At 42.2% G+C, this 26,448-nt stretch overlaps 1 protein-coding gene and 1 long non-coding RNA gene across 5 annotated transcripts in view; both read right to left on the bottom strand.

The window, feature by feature from the left end:
• The window catches only part of LOC101475822 (uncharacterized), a 35,355-nt gene extending 10,962 nt beyond the window's left edge, over positions 1–24,393 (bottom strand). For 2 of the 4 annotated variants that reach the window (XR_013100733.1, XM_024804289.2), the window contains exons 1-2: positions 11,633–11,918; positions 10,718–10,996 (exon numbers count right to left, since the gene is read on the bottom strand). Coding sequence is in view for 3 of the 4 variants with exons in the window: in XM_024804289.2 (XP_024660057.2) it covers positions 10,718–10,996; positions 11,633–11,804 (451 nt within the window). In the remaining variant the exon portion in view is untranslated. Of the gene's footprint in view, positions 1–10,717; positions 10,997–11,632; positions 11,919–22,467; positions 22,557–23,267; positions 23,398–23,805; positions 23,987–24,210 lie in introns of those variants that run through there. The other 2 variants (XM_076889668.1, XM_076889669.1) reach the window with 2 other exon arrangements.
• LOC143421019 (uncharacterized) lies at positions 18,177–22,447 on the bottom strand. Its single transcript, XR_013100734.1, has 2 exons — positions 18,704–22,447; positions 18,177–18,513 (listed from the first exon to the last, which is right to left on the bottom strand). It is a non-coding gene; the product is annotated as an uncharacterized LOC143421019 (long non-coding RNA).
• Positions 24,394–26,448: the final 2,055 nt, after the last annotated feature.

Genomic DNA, 26,448 nt, shown 5'->3' with positions numbered 1-26,448 from the left:
GCTCTGCTCTAAAAGAACGTACGTACCTGGACCCGCCTACTATCCTTGCTAAAGTTAAATAATTGGCTAGAATCCAAAGTGTATGACAATTCAGGAAAAGAAAAAAAAAAAAAAAAAAAAAAAAAAAAGCATATGGCCACAATGGCACCGGATACCGGTACCCATCCCTATTCCTGATGTGCTGTTTTTCTGCTTCCCTGGCTGCTGGGTCAGTGGGGATGGTGTTCGCTCTGTGGTGTAGCATCCTAATGACACTCAGTTTGTGTTCCAGTGGATGATGAGAGTCAAACCTTAGATACTGATCTGTATGCGTAGGTTTCTGGTACACATCAGCTTTTAGATGTCCCCCATTACTGATGGAAATCTCACACTCAAAGAAGGCTAACCTGCCACTTTTCATATCCTCGCTGGTGAATTTGATGTGTCGGTCCACCGAGTTAATGTGATCCGTGAATTGTGGTATGTCCTGAGATTTGATTTTCACCCAGGTGTCACCTTCGACTGGCACAAACAATTATTCTGATAGTCGATTAGTCAACGATTAATTTTGCGATTAGTCGACTAATCAGATCATCATCCATTGGACGTAAAACGTATTGCACCAGCAGCGTCTGCTCTTATATAACTATCATTAGCTTACAGCTTTAAGTGTTTAAGGTATGTGCTAACTAAAAATGAAGACAAGATGATAGTTTATTAAACGTTTAATGACCTTTGCAGTTTGTCCTGGTGGAGTTTAATAAACTCAGCCATCTGCTTCTTGCTATCTAAAATATAACACGACACTGGAGTAAATTCTCGACCATCTCACACTTCTGTTTAATCAGTTTTCAGCTTGACGTTTATTCAGCTGTGTGAAAAGTAGAGATGGACCAATCCGATATTACGTATCTGTATCGGTCCGATACTGACCTAAATTACTGGATCGGATATCGGAGAAAAATAAAAAATGTAATCCGATCCATTAAATATCTCGAAAGCACCTCACAAAACTTGCAACGCGCCGTAACTCACCTCAGAACGTTAGCAGTCGGAGCAGTATGCATCACGTGATAGAGCGGCTGTGGCATGCGGGACCTGTCGGTGGTCTGGATAGCATTTGGAGCTTCGCCACCAAACCGACATTTCATCTCCAACAAAGTTATCACAGAGAGAAGTAAAGCAAGTGTGTAAGTCCATCTCTGAATGTTTGTAAAGCATTCCAGCGTTAAGCTTAACAACCGATATATGGAGCGACTGCCTCTTCTTGCTGCTACTTCAATCATGAAACTGCTTAATGATCAGCTGATCGGCTTTTCTGTCGGGAGTCCGTCTCTCTTGTTTGTTTTTGGCCCACTTTGCACCAGAAAGAGGAAACCAGCGGCTGAACAACAGCAGCACGTTTAAGCTTGATCAGCTGTTGTTAGAATGTATTTAATATTACTTTCTACACCAGGATCCTTTTCTACGCAGCTGACGGCTGTAACTGTGCAGGGGCGGATCTAGCAAAGTTTAGCCAGGGGGGCCGATAGGGCATTAACAGGGAAAAGGGGGCACAAAGACATACTTTTCTTTCTTATTCTCATTTAAAATGTCGAGCTTTTAATAAATAATTATCTGAATCTTACACCAAAGTTTTAATCTGATGTAAAATGTATAGAAGTCCATTACTGTATATAGTAACTATTAAGTCTAATATATATACCCTAGTAAGCTATAGTACTTTTTCCTTTGGGAAGGTACCATCTGTGCAGTCTGCAATTCTGTTGAAGAAAGATGTTGAATCTATTTAATATTTCTTGAAAAATAATTGATTTCTGTGCATTGTTTTTCACACTGCATCAAATTAAGGTTGATTACATCGATTAAGCATCATGAGGAGCGTGATTTTTTATTTATAAATAATTTATAAATAAATAATTTTTTATTTATTTATTTATTGTTGTTGCTGGGAGTTGGAACCCTATTAGTTAGGTTGCTTAATATTTACGCTAAGTACTCTTTAAAATACCAGAATAGGGAGGATGGTGTAGGTTTAAGTTTATTAGATTGATCAGTATTGCTGAACTATGAAATATTTTTTTTTGCATACAGGTATAACAGAATAGCTTTAGTGTAGTTGTTGTTTTAAACTTGAGTATGAACTTATACAAAATGCAGCAAGATATTTAAAAAAACAGTTTTGTTGATTAAAAAACACTATATCGGATTCATATCGGTATCGGCAGATATCCAAATTTATGATATCAGTATCGGACATAAAAAAGTGGTATCGTGCCATCTCTAGTGAAAAGTAGAGATGGCACGATACCACTTTTATGCTCAACCTCAGGTCGAAACCGGGCAAATCCGGAGAAAATCACCCTCCGCTCAGCGATCATGCTGTAGCGGTTATGGCGGAGGCCCAGTCGTCCCCACTTCTCGGCCAAATGGACGTCGACAAATTGGTGGAGATGGTATCGGCGCAGCTGCAGAAGGCTGTGGAGGCCTCCTTTGAGAAGAAGATTGATCCGGTTCTGAAAAGACTGGAAACATGCGCAGCTAACATCTCTGCATTGGATGTTAAAATGAAGGAGGCAGAGGTGCGTATATCAACGCAGGAAGATGTTACAGTGGGATATGGCGCCAAGATTTCTGAAGTGGAGCTTAAGCTGGAGGCCGCTTTGGATAAGATTGATGGCTTGGAGAACAGGAGCCGACGGTGTAACATACGTGTTATTGGGCTACCCGAAGGCAGTGAAGGTACCAACCCTGTGTCTTTTTTCAAAACGTGGTTACCGGAGTTGGTGGCTGTGAGTTTCAAGGGCGGCGCTGTTAAAATCGATCGCTGCCACCGGGTGCTTGCACGCCTCCCTTCCAGTGCCCAGCGGCCCCGCGCGGTCATCATAAAGCTCCACAACTTCCAGGATAAAGCACGGATCATGCAAATGGCTACGAGGAAGCAGTCCTTATTTCATAACAGCATTCCTATTATGATATTCGAGGACTTCTCCGCCGCTGTTCTGAAGAAACGCCAGGGATTCTACCACGTCAAACAACGCCTCAGGGAGATGGGTGTCCCCTTCGCCATGATGTACCCGGCTGTCCTTAGGATCAAGATCGATGGCCAGGAGAAATCTTTTAGAACTCCAGAAGCAGCCTCAGCTTACCTGGATAACGTGCCTCAAGGGGCGGGACCGCGCTCATCCTCAGTGGCTCCAGCGGACTGTTGATCTGTGCTCCTGTCCCATACGTGAGGCATTCGCCAATCCCTCGTCTCCTCCTTTCTTTTTACTTTTTTATTTATTTATTTATTTTTTATTATTGTTATTTTTTTTCTGTTTGGTTTCTTTTTTTCTTTTCGGGTCTGCGCGGAGATAATAACCCCATACATATAGACTATTTTATTTAGCCATTTATAATCCGAATCCTTGTTTTAGCTGCGGGCGGGCAGCTGTTTCACGTTACTGATTAAGAAAAGACTCTGGTCCAGCATCTTTCTATGTCCAAGTTGGAAAGTTTGCTTGCGCCCCCTGCTGGGCGTTGGAGACCTTTGTCTGACCTCCATACTCACTGGTTTCTTGACGGTTCTGTTTCTTGTAAATAGTTTTTTGTTAATTGTTAGCAAAGCAGGACGTTTGTTTTTCTATGTGTATTTTACTTGCCACTGGTGTTGTAGAGCAGTGTTTGGGAGCCCTACATATCAGCTATGCTTTGGTCACCTGAGCGAGGTTCCATGCTTATTTCAAATATTGTATGATAAGTGATAATTCAGTGTTAAATGTTTGTTCCTGGAATGTAGGAGGTATACATAACCCTATTAAACGGAAAAAAATATTGAGTTTTCTTAAGAGGGAGAATGTCCATGTTGCCTTGTTGCAAGAAACTCACCTGTCTCCTCAGGAGCATCTAAAACTGAAACGTGATTGGGTCGGTCAAGTTTTTAGTTCCTCCTTTACGAGTAAGAGTCGCGGTGTAGCCATTTTAATACATAAACACCTACTGCTGACAGTTGACCAAACAATTTGTGATAAGTCTGGTAGATGTGTTTCCTTAAAGGGCACCCTAGGTGGTCAGGCGGTGTCATTTCTGAATATTTACTTTCCACCAGTACAGTCTAACGACTTTATTGCTCATACTTTCTCTTCCTTTTCTGATTGGGTTTGTGATAATTCTGTGATAGCCGGTGATTTTAATTGTTATTTTTCTACAACTAAGGACAGATCCCCTCCTAAACAAATTCAAATGTCTACAAGGGCCAAAGCACTTTTAGATACTTGTAACGAACTTGATCTGGTTGATACCTGGCGGACTCTTCATCCTAACGATAAAGAATTTACTTTTTTTTCCGGGTGTTCATAGAACAAGTAGTAGAATCGATCGTTTTCACCCCCAAACGATCACTGGGAAACATTTTGGGATGTACAATAGGCGATATTATTATATCAGATCATGCGCCGGTCTTTGTTCAGCTAAGTGATCTAAATCCTGTCCCTCGGTCTCATACCTGGAGATTTAACAATTTTTTGATTCACGACCCAAAATTCGAAATATTTTTAAATGATCAGCTTGAACATTTTTTAAAGGTCAATGCAACCCCTGAAGTTTCTCCAGGCCTGCTTTGGGACACCCTGAAGGCTTACACCCGTGGACTGATTATATCATATTCAGCAGGCCTGAAGCGGAAAAATCAGATGGAACAACGGAAATTGGAACTGGATTTGCACAAACTGCAGGCTAAACATAATGAATCACCATCAGAGCAATTAAGGAATGAAATTCAGGTGGTTAAAACAGCTTTGGAGGCACTATTGACAAGAAAGGCTGAGAAATCTCTTTTCTTCATGAGGCAGAGGTTATATGAGTTTGCTAATAAACCTAACCGCTATCTGGCTAATCTTCTTCATAATAAGGGTGCTGGTTGTAATATCCCATGTGTTAGAGACTCATCTGGTTTACCTAAATATGACAATGTAATTATTAATGATACTTTTAAAACTTTTTATAAGCGGTTATATACCTCCCAGTTTAAATCAACATTGGAACAAGGTATGCATCACTTCTTCTTAGGACTAAATTTACCTAAAGTTACTGAAATCCAAAGGGATGATTTATGTAAGCCTATAACGCAAAGTGAAATTTTGAAAGTTATTCAGATGCTTCCAAATAACAAAGCCCCGGGTCCAGACGGGTTCACAGGGGAATTTTTTAAGAAATTTAGTAAGTTTAGTCTGACTTCCCCACTGCATAAGATGCTTCTGTCCTCTTTTGAGGCAGGCACTCTCCCCCCCTCCTTAATGGAGGCTAATATTTCGCTAATTCTGAAGAAGGGGAAACCTCCAGAAGAATGCGCCTCCTATAGGCCTATATCTGTTTTAAATCTTGATTTGAAGATACTTGCTAAGGTCCTGGCTGTACGTCTTGAGCCAATACTACCTTCGATCGTTAAGAATGATCAAACTGGTTTTATACGGGGGCGGTATTCCACACATAGCGTGAGGCGCCTACTTAACATTATTCAGCACTCATCTTTGTTTAACCCTGAGGCTCTAGTCATCTCACTTGACGCTGAAAAGGCCTTTGACCGTCTGGAATGGCCGTTTCTTCTTTTCACACTTCAAGAATTTGGTTTAGGTGACAACTTCGTTAAATGGATTCAGATCCTTTATACTTCCCCTCTTTCGGCAGTGATTACCAATGGTTATAGGTCGGACAATTTCAGTATTGAACATGGCAGTCGACAGGGCTGTCCGCTGAGCCCTTTGTTATTCGCCCTGGCTATGGAACCCCTTGCCACAGCCATTAGGAAGGATGCTGCTATTGAAGGACTCTGTTTGAACAATTCTCAACATAAGATTTCACTTTATGCAGATGACGTCTTAATTTTTCTAAAATATCCTGCTCACTCAAATTCCTAGATTAGTTGCGTTAATTTCCCAATACGGCTCCTTCTCAGGCTACAAGATCAATTTTTCTAAAAGTGAGGCTATGCCCCTCTCTGTTCTAAATGAGGTTGATCCAAACATTTCTCAGCCTTTTCGTTGGTCTCCCTCCGGTTTCACTTATTTAGGGGTAAAGATTTCACCGAATCTAAAAGAAATGTATAGTCTGAACTACACCCCTTTAATTCAGACCATCAATCGCGATTTGGGTAGGTGGTGCAGCCTCCCTCTGTCTCTCTTAGGTCGTATTCATCTGGTCAAGATGAATATCCTCCCTCGCCTCTTGTATTTATTCCAGATGTTACCGCTTGCTCTGTCAAAAAGGTTTTGTCAAAATTAAATGGTTCAATTATTTCTTTTATATGGCGTAAGAAAAGACCTAGGCTGAGATACAGTTTTCTGTGTTTGCCGGTTCAGAAAGGCGGTCTTGCCGCTCCCTCCTTCCCACAATACCTCTTGGCTGCACAGTTTAAATTTCTTACAGACTGGTTTATGGACGATCCGGATTCCATTTACCTCAGCGCTGAGTCCACTTCTTTAAAGGGTATCCGTTGCGGAACCTGCTATATATTTCCTCAGGTAAAGCCACAGTTCTAACACAAGATAATATGGTGCTAAAGAATATGCTCGTTGTTTGGCGCAAAGTCAGGCGCCTGGAAGGATATTTTAATTGTTTCTCCCTTCTTACTCCTATTCATGAAAACCCTGACTTCTTACCTGGTCTTCGGGCTGGTTTTGCGGACTGGTCTCAAAAAGGGATTAATACAGTGGGTGATCTTGTTCATGAGAACTCTCTTCTTACTTTTAATCAACTGAAAAGCAAGTTTGGTCTGACCAATAAGGATTTTTTGAAGTACTTTCAGGTAAAGCACTATATTACTTCTAAATTGAAGGATTTTAATGGAGGGTTTGGTCTTTCTCCTATAGAATCACTCATGGTAAAAACTACCCAACTAAAATGTATCACTAAAAAGATTTATAACATTCTGTCTGATCTTAGAATGGATGACTCTAACAAAATCAAGGGCCAATGGGAATCAGACGTAGGCGCTATAGATGCTGAAACTTGGGATGAGTTGTGTTGTCGTCCTTTTAAAGCCTTGGCATCTAATTCTATTTGGGAAAGGCAGTTTAAACTTATAAATAGGCTTTATATTACACCTGAGAAGAGACACATGATGTTTCCAGCTTTGCCTAATCTTTGTAACAAATGTCAGTCTGCTGTTGGTTCCTTTTTTCATTGTCTGTGGAGCTGCCCTGTTATTCTACAGTTTTGGAGATCACTCATAGATAAGCTATGTACTATATTTAATTGCCGACTGCATCTGGGTCCAAGGACTTGCTTGTTAGGACTAAATGATGAGCTACCTGCCGGCTTTCGCAGCAAAGATCTCCTTCACATACTGCTGCACTACGCTCGAAAGTGCATTATGGTACTGTGGATTTCTGATAAGGCTCCATCTGTCAACCAGTGGCTACAGTCTGTGATATGTATTATGCCAATGGAAGCCTTCTCTACGGCACTTAAGGACAAACCTTTCCTTTTCTATCGCATATGGGACCCTTTTTTGGCCCACCTGGACACTCCTTCTGCTCAGAGGTTGAAATCGGGCTTACGGGATTTAGCCTGGCAACAAAGGGACGATTGTTAACCTTTTTCATTGTTTATTACTATTGCTGTTGGCTTTTTCTTTCTGCCTCCCACGTCCTGCTATACATGTAGATGCATCTTTGTCCTGTGTATGTATATGCTGGTGACTGCTGTTTTCCTGCTTTGCAATTAAAAGTTCAATAATGAAAAAAAAAAAAAAAAAAAAAAAAAAAAAAAAAAAAAAACTGCAGGAATGTCTTAAAGACATAAAGACCTGGATGGCCGCTAACTTTCTGCTTCTTAATTCAGATCAAACTGAGGTTATTGTACTCGGCCCTGAAAAGCTTAGAAATATGGTATCTAAGCAGATTCTTACTCTGGATGGCATTACCTTGGCCTCCAGTAACGCTGTGAGGAACCTTGGAGTCATTTTTGACCAGGACATGTCCTTCAACGCACATATTAAACAAATATGTAAGGCTGCGTTCTTCCATTTGTGCAACATCTCTAAAATTAGAAATATCCTGTCTCAGAGTGACGCTGAAAAACTAGTTCATGCATTTATTACTTCCAGGCTGGACGACTGTAATTCATTATTATCAGGATGTCCAAAAAACTCCCTGAAAAGCCTTCAGCTGATCCAAAATGCTGCAGCAAGAGTCCTGACAGGGACTAGAAAGAGAGAGCAGGTTTCTCCTGTTTTGGCTTCCTGTTAAATCCAGGAATCAAAATCCTGCTCCTCACATACAAGGTCTTAAATAATCAGGCCCCATCTTATCTTAATGACCTTGTAGTACCATATCACCCTATTAGAGCACTTCGCTCTCGCTCTGCAGGCCTACTTGTTGTTCCTAGAGTATTTAAAAGTAGAATGGGAGGCAGAGGCTTCAGTTTTCAGGCCCCTCTTCTGTGGAACCAGCTTCCAGTTTGGATTCAGGAGACAGACACTATCTCTACTTTCAAGATTAGGCTTCAAACTTTCCTTTTTGCTAAAGCATACAGTGGGGCAAAAAAGTATTTAGTCAGCCACCGATTGTGCAAGTTCCCCCACTTAAAATGATGACAGAGGTCAGTAATTTGCACCAGAGGTACACTTCAACTGTGAGAGACAGAATGTGAAAAAAATAAATCCATGAATCCACATGGTAGGATTTGTAAAGAATTTATTCGTAAATCAGGGTGGAAAATAAGTATTTGGTCACCTCAAACAAGGAAAATCTCTGGCTCTCACAGACCTGTAACGTCTTCTGTAAGAAGCTTTTCTGTCCCCCACTCGTTACCTGTATGAATGGCACCTGTTTGAACTCATCATCTGTATAAAAGACACCTGTCCACAGCCTCAAACAGTCAGACTCCAAACTCCGCCATGGCCAAGACCAAAGAGCTTTCGAAGGACACCAGGAAAAGTATTGTAGACCTGCACCAGACTGGGAAGAGTGAATCTACAATAGGCAAGCAGCTTGGTGTGAAAAAATCAACTGTGGGAGCAATCATCAGAAAATGGAAGACATACAAGACCACTGATAATCTCCCTCCATCTGGGGCTCCACGCAAGATCTCATCCCGTGGGGTCAAAATGATCATGAGAACGGTGAGCAAAGATCCCAGAACCACACGGGGGGACCTGGTGAATGACCTGCAGAGAGCTGGGACCAAAGTAACAAAGGTCACCATCAGTAACACACTACAACGGCAGGGAATCAAATCCCGCAGTGCCAGACGTGTTCCGCTGCTGAAGCCAGTGCATGTCCAGGCCCGTCTGAAGTTTGCCAGAGAGCACATGGATGATACAGCAGAGGATTGGGAGAATGTCATGTGGTCAGATGAAACCAAAGTAGAACTTTTTGGTATAAACTCAACTCGTCGTGTTTGGAGGAAGAAGAATACTGAGTTGCATCCCAAGAACACCATACCTACTGTGAAGCATGGGGGTGGAAACATCATGCTATGGGGCTGTTTTTCTGCCAAGGGGACAGGACGACTGATCCGTGTTAAGGACAGAATGAATGGGGCCATGTATCGTGAGATTTTGAGCCAAAACCTCCTTCCATCAGTGAGAACTTTGAAGATGAAACGAGGCTGGGTCTTCCAACATGACAATGATCCAAAACACACCGCCCGGGCAACAAAGGAGTGGCTCCATAAGAAGCATTTGAAAGTCCTGGAGTGGCCTAGCCAGTCTCCAGACCTCAACCCCATAGAAAATCTGTGGCGGGAGTTGGAAGTCCGTGTTGCTCGGCGACAGCCCCAAAACATCACTGCTCTCGAGAAGATCTGCATGGAGGAATGGGCCAAAATACCAGCTACTGTGTGTGCAAACCTGGTAAAGACCTATAGTAAACGTTTGACCTCTGTTATTGCCAACAAAGGTTATGTTACAAAGTATTGAGTTGTATTTTTGTTATTGACCAAATACTTATTTTCCACCCTGATTTACAAATAAATTCTTTACAAATCCTACCATGTGGATTCATGGATTTATTTTTTCACATTCTGTCTCTCACAGTTGAAGTGTACCTCTGGTGCAAATTACTGACCTCTGTCATCATTTTAGGTGGGGGAACTTGCACAATCGGTGGCTGACTAAATACTTTTTTGCCCCACTGTATAGTTAGGGCTGGACCAGGTGACCCTGAATCCTCCCTTAGTTATGCTGCAATAGACATAGGCTGCCGGGGATTCCCATGATGCATTGAGTTTTTCCTTTCCAGTCACCTTTCTCACTCACTATGTGTTAACAGACCTCTCTGCATTGAATCATATCTGTTATTAATCTCTGTCTCTCTTCCACAGCATGTCTTTATCCTGTCTTCCTTCTCTCACTCCAACCAATCACAGCAGATGGCCCCGCCCCTCCCTGAGCCTGGTTCTGCTGGAGGTTTCTTCCTGTTAAAAGGGAGTTTTTCCTTCCCACTGTCACCAAAGTGCTGCTCATAGGGGGTCATATGATTGTTGGGTTTTTCTCTGCATCTACTGTATAATATAAAGCGCCTTGAGGAGTCTGTTGTTGTGATTTGGTGCTATATAAATAAAATTGAATTGAATTGGAAGTGTGAGAGGAAAACCCCAACCCTGCCTCAGTGCAGTGTCCTCGGGTGAGTTTAAAGCTGAATGTTTGTTTAAACAGAGACACATTCACCTTCTGTCCTCCAGAAACATCCCCGCAGCCTCAAAGTAAACGTACCACAGAGCTGTGATCAGGATCCTCCCTCAGAGTGACACTCACCTGTCCTGTGCAGCTTTATTTCTGGTTTCCAGGTGATATCTAGCAGTCTGCGCTGACGGTCGATCTCTTCCTCGTACTGCACAGGATCATTACGAACTTCAGGCTCCTCCTTCAGTCCCAGCTGCTCTCCCTCCTGACTGCTGCACAGTTCCTCCTGTTCCTCTTTAATCTGTGGAGCTTCTGGTTCCTCCTGGTCCACATTGAAGCTTCTTTCCTGGTTCCAGAGCTGCTGCTCAGGGAGAACCTCCTCCTCCTCACAGACCTGCTGCTGTGGGACGTCTGGAGAGACAGAAGAAAGACGTCACAACCACAGAAACATTAACAGGACTTTACAGCATGACTGCGTCGCCCATGTGTGTGAGAGTAAAGCCGTCCAATCAGCTGTAAGTCACTGATCTCAGATCTGCATTTATTCAGATAAAGACAAGACGTGTGGAAATGTGACCACAGGAACCGTGCACGTGCTGTGTATGACTTTAGCTTTTATGAACTGTGACAATCACCACAACGGGCCCGGGCGACCACTTTGACGTCACTGATGGAGAAATAAAAAAAGCCTTATTGTTATGACATTAACACTGAACTCTTTACAGCTCTGCAGAAGAAGAAAGGAAATCAAGGAAAAACCTTTTCAGGCTAGATTACTGAGTTTATGAGGTGCACCTGAACGCACCATCAAACACACGTTTCACCGCCAAACAAAAAGATTTTCAAACAATTCACAGGATTGAGTGATGGATCCAGGTCAGAGAAAAGCTCAAATCCAGGCTGATTTCAGCGCCTGTTGTTTGAATGCAGCGCAGCGCAGTCCTGTCCTCTGTTTGCTCTTTGTTAGCGCACATCTCCAAAAAGTCCTCACAATCAGAAACGTCCCGCAGAGCTGTGATCAGGATCCTCCCTCAGAGGGACACTCACCTGTCCTGTGCAGCTTGATTTGGGGTTTCCAGGTGATATCCAGCAGTCTGCGCTGACGGTCGATCTCTTCCTCGTACTGGACGATCGTTTTTTCAAACTCCAAGAATATTTGTTCAGCAGCAGCAGTTAGTCGCTCGTTGATAAACTCTCTCAGATACTGAACTGGAGGCATCGTTACTGCCTCGGCTCACACACAGCACAAAGCGAGCCTTCAAAAGTTCACGCTGGAACAACCAAACTGCCGGCTTTTAAAAATGTTTACTTCCGCTTCGTGTCCCGCTCTGAAGTTCCGGCAGGAGGAGGATGTGCAAATACTTTGTTCCGCCTGGAATAAACGTCCTTCTTTCTTTCTAAAAACCTATTTAAATGTACCAAACAGAGCCATAAACACATAAACAACGTGTTATAAATAATAAAGGAGAGAAAATGAAAAGAAAAGGCCTCATTCAGGTTTTTATCCATAATGAATCATATCCATTCTAGTACTGATCATTCATATACTCAACACCAAAAAGTCTGACGTGAATGAATACTAACACACGGCTTTATAATATTTTATTGCTTGATGTAGGTCTAGAATAAATGAGGAATTACACATGCTGTTCATTAAATGTGTTTGTGGCGTGCTCAGAGTCTTCATTGGTGGAAATCATTTGTAAAAAGTTCAAAACATAATGTCTAGATTTGAAAATGCAAACGCACAGCTCTTTGTGCCAAATTTAATGAGATATGATGATGATTAAAGCATGTCCTGTTATGGAAATATGAAATAAATCCACACAGACACAAACAGGTTTGAGTTAGCTTCACTCAGGGCACAAAGAGCAGCACAGAGTGTGGCAACAAGCTGACAGTCGTGTGTAGAGATGGGTTTTGTGGAGGGTGTTTCTATTCCTGTGCAAAATGTGTATTCATGAGAGATTTTTGAAGTAGGTTTTGCTGTTGATAACACAATCAGGCATATAACATGGCGCAGACTGTCCAAGACAGCTACCCAGGAATTTTTTGTGCTGAATAAATGACAATATTTTGGTGAACGTCTTGTTTAGATATCTGGAAAAACTTCATCGGATCACAAGCAAAGACGTCCTGGGGACAAATTTGTGCCTGGCCTGCTGAAACTGTACCGGTCTAAGAAGGGAGCTCTTGGTGAGGAGATGGAAGACCTCCTGGATGAACTTGATGAACAGGTGAATGGCCTGCATTTGTATAGCGCTTTTCTAGTCCCTAAGGACCCCAAAGCGCTTCACACTACATTCAGTCATTCAAACATTCACACACTGGTGATGGCAGCTACATTGTAGCCACAGCTGCCCTGGGGCGCACTGACAGAGGCGAGGCTGCCGGACACTGGCGCCACCGGGCCCTCTGACCACCACCAGTAGGCAAACATGGGCAGTGGCGGTCCTAGCCCTGGGCGAACACTCCCTCTGCCCCCCCCCCCCCCACACACACACACACACAAACACACACACACACACACACACACAAAACATATTACAGTTTTTTACAGACGCTAGGACACATGTCCCAATACTTAGGTCACTTTTGCAAAACTCTTCACACAATCCTCCTAACTGACCGTCAGCTTGGCAAAGCAGTTCATTTCACATTCAAAATGCACTACAACTACCAAAACACTTCATTCAGGTCTCAAATAAACTCATTCTTCCAGAACACTAGCAAAGGTTGACAGCCGACAAACACACTTTGTCACCCACAAAACAATGACCTAAAAAACACTAACAACATGTAGCATTACACAGTGTTTTCTTGTGTAAAACAAGGACACATCTCTGTTTATAATTTCAATATATGTTACTGGAATGAATCAGACATCATGCAGAATTCGTTAATATTTGTTTATGTATTTTTAGTTTTTTGCACTAAGTAATCCCAAAATACAAGAATTTGTATACACACCATCCACTGATACACATACAGTAGTAATGCTAATCTACTCGGTCTTCTCCATTTGGCCACAGGTTCTCATCCACATCACATCTTATGTCATCTAGGGGAATACACCTAGGAAAGAATCTCCTGGCTGCCAGAATTGAAGGAGTTGAACAATTGAAGGAGTAACACCTGTGTAGAGGTTCATCTACAATGAGAATCAGCTGTGGCTGGTTAAACTGCATTTTTAGATTTAAAACATGTTTCAATAAAATATTGTAGTTGAATTTTGCTGTCTTATTCAGTTTTGCATTGTGTTATTGTTTTGGCCATAAGTTTAACAGTTTTGAAAACAGTATGTAAGCACATGCAAAATGTCCTGTACATACAAAGATTTTTGGCAGTTGTTGTGTCTGAGTGAGAAGATAATTCATGAAATTTGAGAGATGAAGTCATTGAATGCATTTTGTGCCAAAACAATGATAACTGGTCCTCAGTTTAGCCCACATAGACTTCTGTTGTGCTCACTGTGTGAGGAGTTTTGCAAACGTGACCTAAGTATTGAGACATGTGTCCTAGCGTCTGTAAAAAACTGTAACATAAAACTGTTGTCGGAACCATACTGAATTTCACCAGAGAGACACACACACACACACACACACACACACACACATATGAAGAGAGAGAGAGTGCACATAGTATGCAAACAGCCACCAAACATCCATCATGATTCATCATACAATGAGAACAGAACAACTCAACAACTGACAATGACTAATTAATATTAAAATCTGTAACATAATGTTTGGAGTTTAGTCTGTTACTGTTGCTATTTTTACCATTTCTTCTTGGAGCAACTGTAACCCACATCATTTCCTTCAGGATCAATAAAGTATTCTGATTCTGATTGTTTCAGGATGACCTGCCATTATCCAATCACACATCTGCTTACCTGCATCTTTTGCTCGTTTCTCCTCCTCTTCTTTTCTATTTTTTCTAAACTGAAGACATGATGGCTTTGAACTTTTCTTGTCCATCTTCCATTGGTTTTAATTTTACACTCCAGTATGAACACCTATGCCTCAGGGATCACCACAACATAACCTAATAAACCTACACCTTAGTTCACTTTGTCTAGGGTTTATTTCGCACAACCCAGGATTCAAATCATGAATACATAATAGGCTTGGATTTACAACATTATGAATGAAATGTGGTCTACTTGGAAGCAGCAGGACTCTCCTCCCCTTTCCAACGGCTTGTGTGTGAGACTTTAAATCATCAAACTGTAAATGTTAAATTGCAGTTGTCAGATAATTTTATGCAGGTAAGCAGATGTGTGATTGGATAATTTTATGGTGAGGATTGCAGTTGTCATAACTCTCACTGCTTTTTTCTGCTGAGGAGCAGCTGGGCGTTGTTCCAGAAGAAAATATTTTTGTACAAAACTCATCACAAGGTTGGTGGGTGAAAGATACTGTGCCATTAATTAAAGGAAAGTAAGCTTTTTCTTTTAAAACCTCCATGAGTCAAATGACCATCATGGTATAGAGGTTAAAGTTAAAATCTTTAGAAATGCATTTTGTCCTTAGTTTTTCTTGGCTCTCAATACTTCATATTTTACTTTTCTTCAGGACACTGACATTGTTTTTGGAACCAGTGTTGAACGGTGCATCAGTTGTTATCCTCACCATCCTGCAAGATGACGATGCCGATACGTCTGTGTGAGACTGTGCAGTTGTGTTGGAAGGAGACATCGTGCTACATAACGTTTAACTATAAAGACACATCTCCTGGATGCACTGGTACGCATCTTCAGTGATGTATCCTGGGGTCATCAGGTGTTTCGGGTCTCACAACATCCTACACCCTCGCCCAGGCGACCCAGCCGGGGGTGATCAGGCCCCGACTTGTGTACCAGTAGCTACCCATATCTCCTATATGATATATGCAAGTGACATTTTTTACTGTAACAGCGATTCATACAGGAAAATAATGACTATTAATAAGGTTGCCCAAACGGTTGCATCACACTGGTTATAGGAACATAGTGAAGACAAGTTATTTAGAGAGTAAAGAGAGGTTAGTTTATTTTGGAGTAGAGCTGCATTTATTAAGAAAATTTTAAAAAGACAGGAACACTCTTTAGAGGTTTGTGGGTGGCTCTTAAAAGAGCCGTTGTGGGGAAGTCACTCAGACTTCAAACAGGCTACTCCTTTGGTTGCCAAGACACGGCTCCCTGCGCCGAGAAGTGAGCCATGAACTTCTCCCTCACCAGGACAGCCTCTCTGGAGGAGTTGTTTGCTGCTACACGACCCAGGCCTTGCAACGGCTCCACCACAGCAGGTGCCACACCCCTCACAGCAGGTGCCACACCCCTCACAGCAGGTGCCCCTCTCTCGGCACCTCTCTCGGCAGAAAATTGTGGAGAACACACGTTGCCTTCACGCACTTCTCCGCAATTTCAGGACAGAGCTCCATGGAGCGCAGATGCAACCTCTACTGTGAGGGAGAGAGGGAAGTTCCAGCGCTCCTGGAATCCCTCTGCAATGCACCGCCAGTCTGCAGTTGAAGGCACAGCCATGAAGTCGTCCACTAGACAGTCCCAGATGGACGTCGCTACCTGGGGGGTGATCTGGCTCACCGTGGACACACCAACTCGAAAACTGAATGTGATGGTCCTGAAGGAGTCCCCGGTGGCAAGGAACCTGGACAAAATGCTGCAGTTACAAAATACATTATTCAAATTCCAAAATACTTTTGTGATGTCAGATTTAAATTACAAAACATAAATCTTACATAAAACCTTTTGTAATTATCAGGATAATTACATGATATATATTAGATATAATCTAAAACAGTCTGCTGGGATTATATACAAATATTCAACTATCCCAGAATTAAACCAGGTCTAAATAAAAAGGAGTGAGTATCACTACAAAGGTTAACCCACAGTGGTCCTCATACCACAGTCTGATATCAGCAAACAGCGAGAGCATACACTGATAGGACACCACAGCCATGCTATCATTCAAACACTGATAACAGCATAAATCGAATTAAATCGGGACTTGATGAGAGCTTCTGAGTATCACTAGAAATATTATAAACAGTCGTCTCCGTACCACAGTTTGCTTTCAGTAAACACCGACAGCATTCGTTGATAGCATAGCACATCCATGTTAGCACAGGTATCAATAAAGGACTACCGTATTAAACACTAACCTCAGGCAGATGGACAGGCACTCTGCAGGTGGGATTGAGCGCCTGTAGTTGGTGTCTAGGCGGGCGATGCTGGGACCAATGCGGGACAGCAGGTCCTCAAACTGGGCGAGTGAAAGACGGTGGTATTGCTGGAATCGGCCGTCATCCAGGCGCAGCTCCTGGAGCAAATGGTGAAACTCACCAAACTGCTCACGCGTCTGGAGGACCTGATGGACCCAGGTACGGCGAGGACGTCCTTAATGCCGCTGCTCTGCTCCTTTTTGGCTCCTACCTTAAAGCACACTGTGCGCTGTCGATCTTACGTGCTGCACAATAATGTTTAACATTTAGTATTTACTGTTATATTCCCATAGATCATCATGGTGTTGTTTATTTTATTGCTCTAGTCTTCTGCTTGTTTTCTTTTTTCTTTCTCAACAGGTGATCCAGGAAAAAAAAAAGATCCCGACGTATCAGCCAGAGGCCCCTTTACTACAGTTCGGAGCCGCGACCTGTTTTATATACGCGCGAATAGTTTTCTATACGAGATCGCTGCAAAAAGTGCAGCCTTACCTGATGTGCACCTACTGTTACTCATTTATATTAAGATTTAAACATCTAGTTGGTGTTGGTGTGGAGAGTAACCTTCAGTAACAGTAATAAATCACACAGCAATAGGACATTCATGTAGTTGTAAAGTATTCAGAATACATTACTTCTATAATCTTTGGTGGAATACATTTTAAAATGAACACTGTCAACAGGTTAGCACCTCATACCACAGTGCAGCAAAGCAGTCTCATGAGCGCTGGGAAGGACACGCCCAGAGCCCAAAACAGACAGTGCAGGAGATGACAAGGTTAGTAAATGTATGGTGAAAATTATACTTTTAGTTATCTTGTTAGTTATCTACAAAATCTGCTTCTCACATATAGGGCATTTCCAAGATTTTTTTTCCAAACTTCTTCAATTTCTTTCATTACAGCTGTCCTGTGCCAGAAGTTCTGTTGACCCACAGTGAGAGGCATCATTTCAGAAACACCAGGAAGACTGAAACTCATCGCCGGGATCAAGCAGGGCTCGTGATCTTCACCAGCAGCTCCCTCACAAGAAGGATAAACCCAGCATTTCATGAACACTGATGGAGACCTTTGCTTTGTGGGCTTGTGGCCCTGATGAAGGCCACAAGCTGAAACGCGTTGGTCTATTATTAAAGTTGTTCATCTTCCCTCAAGTGTTAGAAGTACTCAGATAATCCTCAGAGGGTCTGGACTTTTACATAATATCATAGCTTTAAGTCCTGTAGAAAGTTAAATATATGTTGTGCTCTCTGGTTACTCTGGTATGAATGACTCTGAATTACTTTATGATAAATAACACTATTGTCAAAAACAGTGAAAGAATTCCAGATCACAAGTTTTTAGTTCAAATACAAGTAACAACCTTTGACTTTAATCAGGTTTTATTTAATTGTGTCAGAGAAAACATCATGTGCTCTTCATGTAGCAGGTCTGAGATCAGCAGTTTTCTGAAACACCAAACTGAGGTCCTGTTAATGCTGATGTACAGTGACACAGTTACAGGGGTGATTAATCCTTTTGACTTTTTGTCTTTAAATTTATCAATAAAACAGCTGCAGCTTTCAGTGACAGCACATGTGGTACTTTAACCTTTGTACTGTTTTCTTCAGTTAATTTTGGAGTTACTACAAAGAGTGAAGATATAGGATGATCTGTCTGCTGTCACTGGGTGGTGCTGAGGTCTGAATCTGAGGACGGCTCCTGTAATCACAAACAGAATCATCACAAACTGAAATATAAAGTTTATCTCAAATCTGAAATAGAGCTGATCCTTCTCTGTCCTCACACACTCAGGATCTGAAGTTGTTCAGTCCTACAGTTCTGCCGACAGCTGTTTATTTTTTATTTGTTTTAAAGGTGTTAGGGAGTCTTTTGACAACCAGAAGTATACCTGTACAAGGTTGCCTCAGGGATTCCAGAATAGCCCCACTCTTTATGCAGAAGCTCTGAGAAAATCCATGTCATTTTGCACGCTTCCTGCCCCAGGTAAATTCCTGCTATACGTTGATGATATCTTGATTACAGGCTACACACAAACGGATTGCAAAGCAAACACACACAGTTTTGCAACATCTAGCAGAGCAAGGCCATAAAGTCTCACAGCATAAATTGCAATTGTGGAGCCGAGAAGTAACGTACCTTGGCCACAGACTGACAGGACAAGGCAGACAGCTGTTAGACAGCAGAAAAGTAGCTGTACAGAACGCTCCTAAAACCTGTCACCAAACAACAAATGATGAGTTATTTAGGTCTCTGCAACTTTTGCAGATGTTGGATACCTGAATATGCACTGCTGGCCCAACCTTTGCAAAACCTGATCTATGGCAAACACTTAGCTCTGAAAGATGAAATAGAATGGACACCAGAGGCAGACAAAGCATTTATTGACTTAAAACTTGCCCTGCAAACAAGCACAGTTTTAGCTTTGCCTGACTGTGACAAGCACTCTCCTTCCTGCGGAAGTAGATGGTGCCGAACACAGCTGTATGCAGAAGCTAACTGAAAAAATGAAACCCCGACCAGACATTTTTAGTACACTGCAGCCTACTTTTGTAGACACTGTTTTAGAAGCGAAACCTTTAGCTTCCTCTTTTTCAGCACAGAGTGCAGAACTAGCGGCTATCATACGTGCATGCTGCGCAAAGGTCGAGAAATAGAAATATATAAATATTCACACTGACAGTCAATATGCGTTGCACACCAAAAAAGATAATTCAGAAATTACTGAAGGCAATAACTTTGCAGACCGAGCAGCAAAGAAGGCAGCACAGCAACCTGTACAGACTTTGATGTCTGAAACCTCACATCTAATACCACTTGATGTACTTAAAGATGAACAGAAAGCCGCACCTATTGCAGAGCGTAAGAAATGGCTAAAGTGTGGAGTAGAACTACACAATGACTTACTGACCTGTAATGGCAAACCAGTATTGCCACAATCCCTACACAAGACGGCAGCATTAGCGACACACGGATTAACACGTGTGTCGGAAAGGGGGGAATGTCAGATATCCTCCCTAAGCACTTCACGGGAGACCTTTTTCCCACTGCCTCTCACTAGTGAGCCTATTAATAAGTCTATAAGAGAAACCACCCTAGCAGAGTGGATGATTAAATTATTTGAGAATAAAGAGATTCTCTCCAGTTTCTTGCAGGTTGCAACCAGGTGATTGGATCCTGATCAAAGTGCTCCAGAGAAAGAATTGGAGTTCACCAAGGTGGGAAGGCCCATATCAGGTCTTACTCAGCACACCGACTGCCTGCAAAATAGCAGAAAGACCATCTTGGATCCACCAAAGCCACTGCAAAAAAGTGAGTGACAACACAAGCATAGACGCCGGTTCCCCCGACTCCTAGGTGTTCCCTGGTGGAGGAAAGGGCTGTTTGGGTATATCCCGCCCTTTTGTCTTCTCGCCAGTGGTCTACTCACCTGGAGCCCGGGTGTGCCTGGTCATCATGAAGAACCTTGTCCTCATAATGACTGGCATTGCGCTCCTAGTGAGCCTACTGATACTCACCTGGACAGACGAGGACCCACAGCACCACCTGCAGAAGAAATGGTCATATGACAACTTACACCTAAAGGATATGGACAAAGAGCACAACCACCCCTGACTGAACAATGCCTGGTACCGGTACGTCTACAACCGAGTACATACAGAAGACAACCACACTGGCTGCTACGTCTGTTCTCACCTCCCAACAACAGCAATGCAAGCCACCCTGTATGGAAAATCACCCAGCCTTTCCGAAGCCCTATGTATATTCTACAAAGCCACCAGCGGAACATGTTCCCCCGAAGACATCTTCTTCTTCAAGGTTGAGTTAAAGACACAAGTCTCAAAACCCGACCTGCCACGGTGTAATGGAACACTGATCAACTATAAACCTAATGAGGTAGTATCTTGTGCACCAGAGGTCTCAGACTGGAACTACAGCTGTGATGACCGATACTGGGTACACCTGAATGCGACCAATGACAAGGGAAAATCTTTCAACGTCAGGAGGGAACCAGGAATACAACATCCAATGTGTTTCACCTTCGCATACGGCAACAGAATGGTAAATGGCCTGCATTTGTATAGCGCTTTTCTAGTCCCTAAGGACCCCAAAGCGCTTCACACTACATTCAGTCATTCACCCATTCACACACACATTCACACACTGGCGATGGCAAGCTACATTGTAGCCACAGCTGCCCTGGGGCGCACTGACAGAAAGCTGGGGATGAACCAAAACTGCTCCCAGACTTTCCGGATGCCGCAGGACAGAAAGGCACGGATAAGCTTCCTGAATGGCACATATTGGGTGCAGGGTACAGCTTGGGCATGTGGCTCAAAGACATACTTCACCATCCCACCCAACAGCACCGGACTCTGCGCCCCAATTTTAGTGTCAGACCACACATTCAGAATATTCCATCAGGACCAACCAAGACGCAAGAGGAGCACTGATGACGTGCAACCTCATGATCCAATCTGGGGCAGTGATGTACCAGCGGAGTTCAAGTTGTGGACCACCGGACAGAAAGTCCTGCACTCACTTTTCCCATGGATCGGGAATGGAAAAAACATGCTAAGAATCGAGACTCTTGACTACCGATTTGGACTTTTCCTGAACAGCTCAACATGGATAAACAAGGCTCAGAATGAGGAAATCGACGCGATCAGAATAGTGGTCATGCAACACAGAGTTGCCCTGGACATGATTCTCGCTGAGAGAGGGGGCCTCTGTGTCTTATTCAACACCACTTGCTGCACCTATATTCCAGATAGCGTGCATTCCTTGACCATGACCACCGCCCTGGAGAAGTTACGACAACTGAGTAATGCACAGCAACAAGACTATGTCATGAACACAGAGGACTGGCTGACCTGGCTGCTGAGCGGCAGCTGAAAGACCCTCGTGATCAAAGGACTTGTCTTGATAGGAGTTCTTCTTTTATTGCTTTGCATGTTCTCAACTTGCATTCTACCCTGTATCAGATCAATGATTGGCAAAATGGTACAGGCCACAGTGATCACCTATGTTGGACTGCCACAAGAAGATGAACCGGACGAAGAAGATTTAGTATAGGAACACACACATTCGCATATACTGAATGATGCTACAATTGAAAATGTTATGTGCAAGTGATTGTTAGCTGATAATAAAGTATGATTGAAGTGGTGAAATACGGTAACAACAGGGAGGGATGTTAGGGAGTTTTTATTGTTTTATTTGCTTATGCTTCAAAAGTTATGTTATACATATTTCACCAGACACAGTTTTCTGTAGAAACAGGAAGCTGACCCTGTGACACTGGCCTTTACCGCAAGAGACCAGCACAGAAATACATATCCGCAGAAGTTGACTTGCATTATATTATTCTTAGAAATTGACTTGCAACACACATACTTTGTGACACACACACACACACACACAGACAGCATCAGAATCTGCGTAACAGGAAATGTGATTATATTTGCATATTGACGATGTAACCTATAAAAATAAACGAATACTGCAGTTCGGTGTGATTAGCTCTGAGCTTTTCACCCGTGCAGCACGTTAACCTACACAAGTGTCTCAGTGTTGATTATTCACCTGACTGTTTGTTAACTGAATATCACTGACAAAAGGCCTTACTAACACATTTTCTAACATCATGTTTACCTTTGAGTTGTTGATGCTTTATAAATGGACATCTGCAAAGATGAGATGATGGAGCAGGTTTCAGTCGAGGTTCAGTCTGCTGCTGCATCCTGGTCACAACATACAGAGGTGTTATCAGCTCAGTATTGAACAAGAAATATTAATGCTTCAAATTATTTGTCCTAAAGGATGCAAGCTATACAGAGTACTGCACATGTGACTTTGTGAACATAACTCATTAAAAATAATTCGGACAGTTTTTTAACCTGAATATTTGCAACAAACAAAAAATACACAGAGTCAGTGCTAAAAAATAATCAGAGGAAAAAATTAACATTTTAACTTAAGCTGCCAAGCGGAAGTAGTTGGTTTCAGTACATAAGTATCGGGCTTTGCTATTTAATCCGTAGCTATTGACTAATGAGGGGTTACTGAAGTGCCAGCTTTTTAAAAGTTGGCGTTAATGTCGTTCCACATGTGGAAAGCGACAGAAAACACGCTTCTGTTTGCACATATTTAATAATCAGCTCTGCACAGGAGCAGAAGCAGAGTCCAGCCTGTTGCTCTTACAGTATAATACTCATAATAAAAGTACAGTAACCGTGGTTAGTTACTGAGCAGCCTGGTGCGTTTCTCTTGATTTCTTTAGTCAGGGGAAATTCATTCACCTGCACGGGTTAGCTAAACGACCTTTACAAAACAAGTTTCCCCGACAGCCGAGTGCTCACCTAACACACAAATCCTGATTTACAAGTACAAAATATTTATGAGCACAATTTGAGCCCATATACTCTCTCTACCACAGCTGCCTTTGAACTTGCCTGGGCCAGGTCTGAGTCCAGCTTTGCTACTCCTGCCAGGTCACATGACACAGGGGTGTGCTCTGATGTCAGCAGGCAGGTCAGTGGAGCCCTCTGGTGATGGATATATGGCAGTGAAACAGGAGGAGGCCTGAGAACAGACAGCAGGCTTAACTAGCAGGACAAAGTAGCATGTAGTACTTGAAGGAGTCATCACAGCCAATCAGCTCTCAGGAAGATGGAACATCATATAAATATTTCTCTTCTTTCATTTTCATCAATGTATTTCCTTTGATAGATTTTCTGTCAATACTTCTGCTTGATTAGAAGCTCATAGGCAGTTCCTGTCACTCTACAATAAAACAATGTAAAGGCTGCGCTCTCTGCCCTCCCACTAGCTGACACAAGTAAACTGTGTATATGTAAGCATTTAAACACTGCAGAGAGTCAAATTAACAGTAACACTATTTTGTCTAAGTCCGCCATTGTAGAAATTCTTTTCACCGAAACAATAACATGGCGCACAATGTGACAATAAACGTATAAAACAAATTCTTACCTCGCAGCAGAATAAATAATCAGTATTTTAAGGCTACTGCATGTATAGATGTCACTGCTGGCTCACATAAGCTAGCTCTGAGACCCGCCAGAGTTTACGCCACAGTTGACTGTCGCGAAAGAGTCGTAAATCACCGGCATTGTAAAACTTAAAATGATTCCAGGGCATGTTATAAGAAAACACCCAATAGATGTGCTGGATATTAAACGGTATCAAACGACTAAATGAACACAGGGTTACAATTACATGCTCACGTCGTCACATCGAGAGTTTATTCATTAATCATCAGAGTTGCCTTCAGAGTTACATTGTTGAAAGCAGCTTCACTAACGCCAGCAAAACAGTATATAAGAGCACAGAAACAGCCGTGCTTATCGACAGCTCGACATATCCTCAACAACTCACCTCAGTATGGCTGCCATCGGTCACCTTTTAACTCCGTTTTACAGCCTCTTCCAGAAATTGAACGCGTTCGCGGTGCACTATACACATATACAGCATATTTATTTTACTTGGTTTTAGAGTTGGAGTATTTACATATTGATCTGAAATATTTTGCTGCTGAGCAGCGGAGCTCCAAAGGGTCCCCTGTAACCATGGTTACGCAGATTCGTTCCGACTGTCACGTGACAGAGGAGAACCTGTTTCAAATGTATACCTGGATCAACCTGAAATCAGTTTGAAAGCAGAAGAGGACAGCAGATTGAGAAGAGATTTCTTCAAACGGTAAGGAGCTTCTAACAAGTGATATCTGATAAGCTTAAAACTTAAATCTTAAATCTAATGTCCAGATTCATGCTAAACTTTTCTGATTACTCCGTGAATCTGTTCATGTTTTGAATCGGGTAATTTCATGGTGAGAAATGTCTTTGACAAAAAAAATGCAGGATTAATTGACTATGTGCACGAGACAATGCTAACTTCCTGTTTTGAGACCAGATGTGGGGTTGTGCATTTCCGGTAGCTTTACTTTGCGGTCAATCGCTACTGCGAAGATATCCTCCAAAATCATGTCCAGAACTCGAAAACAGAAAGATGGCGTTAAGTTACAAAGAGCAGAAGGTGGGAACACTCACCGCTGCTGTGTCATAAAAAATCTAATGATCAATTTTGACGTTTAAAGCGTTTAGATCGATCAGTTGTTTACATCACTCAACACAAGCAGAACTGCATCACTGCAGCAGAAGAGACATCGTCCACACTCAGAAGCACATCTCTGTATAGTGACTGGTCTCATGATCTAAACAGGCAAATGTTCAGCATTCAAACTACAGGTGAAGAACAGTCAAACCAGATGTTTCCCGTTATGTCGATATTAGCTCGTCAAGTACACACCTACACAGCATGTTAACAAACCGTGAAAACCACACAAAAATGAATGATTGCTGGTAACGGTTTCTATACATTAGTATGTACGAAGGGTATGTTGTGACTTACCTTCAAAATTACAGCGGTCCCTCGCTATAACGCGGTTCACCTTTCACCTCGCTGTTTCAGATTTTTTAGTGCAAGTTTGCATGCTTATTTTTACGGCACATTGTGTCCTGCGTCCTGATCGCTGCAGACGATCTCCTCCGTGATGTCTCTCCTGTACAGTACAGAATCGCTGCATCGATCACTAACAGCGTGACTCTGAAGTGCAGTACTGTATGTCCACGATGTCCACCAAACGTTTTGCAACGTCAAAAAATAAAATTGGCTACTTGATTTCACCTCTCGCTGGTTATTTTTAGAACATAACACCGGCGATAAACGAGGGACAACTGAGAAATCTAACATTTGAATCCCTTTTCTCTTTTGCTCTGAGGCGCGGGGAAAAATATCGACAAGTCGATGAACATCATTTACAGATATATTGGGTAAATGCCCGAGACATCTATAGAAATGTAAATCGCCGCTTGATTCATTCATTTGCTTAACTTGTTTTGGACCGTAAACCAGGCGCGAATAGGACACCGGAAACACAGCTCCCCACAGGAGTTTCCGCACCGGAAGTAGCATATGCTTACGTGCACACATTCTTTTTTTGTTATTTTTTAAATGAACTTTTATTTAGAACAATAACAATGACAATCTCAAAGAGACAAGCCACATATTAAATCAATCAGAACAGAATCACATCTCCTGTACACCACGATGAAATCGACAATAACTGAAAATAAACATACATACACACACACACATATATACATATATATGCATATACACATGCATACATACACATCCATATTCACACATCTACATAATAATAATATAAAAAGATGAATAACCAATACAAAAATAAATAACAATAAAAAAAAGAATGAAAAACAAGGAACAGAAATAAAGAAGACAAGGGGGATCATAAAATCTCTAAAATTGAGGTTCCATAAACAAGACACATAACTTAAATAAGGGGCTAAGAAAAATCAAACTCTTCTAAAAATCTATGCAATTTGATTGCTTGGGGCTTATTTATTAGCTTAAGAGATTTACGGAACAGGGAGAGGTCGTTTTTAAGAGCAGACCATGAAGGGGGGGATTTAGCATATCGGCATTTATGTGTGTAATACTTTGTTATAATAATGAGATTGTTAGCTAAAAACTCACTATTTTTGTCCTTAAGGATTACTCCAATTTGAACGTGCACATAGTCAATTAATA

The sequence above is a fragment of the Maylandia zebra genome, linkage group LG11, assembly GCF_041146795.1.
Source record: "Maylandia zebra isolate NMK-2024a linkage group LG11, Mzebra_GT3a, whole genome shotgun sequence".
In the NCBI taxonomy this organism is placed as follows: Eukaryota; Metazoa; Chordata; class Actinopteri; order Cichliformes; family Cichlidae; genus Maylandia; species Maylandia zebra.
This window is presented reverse-complemented; position numbering and strand designations above follow the sequence as displayed.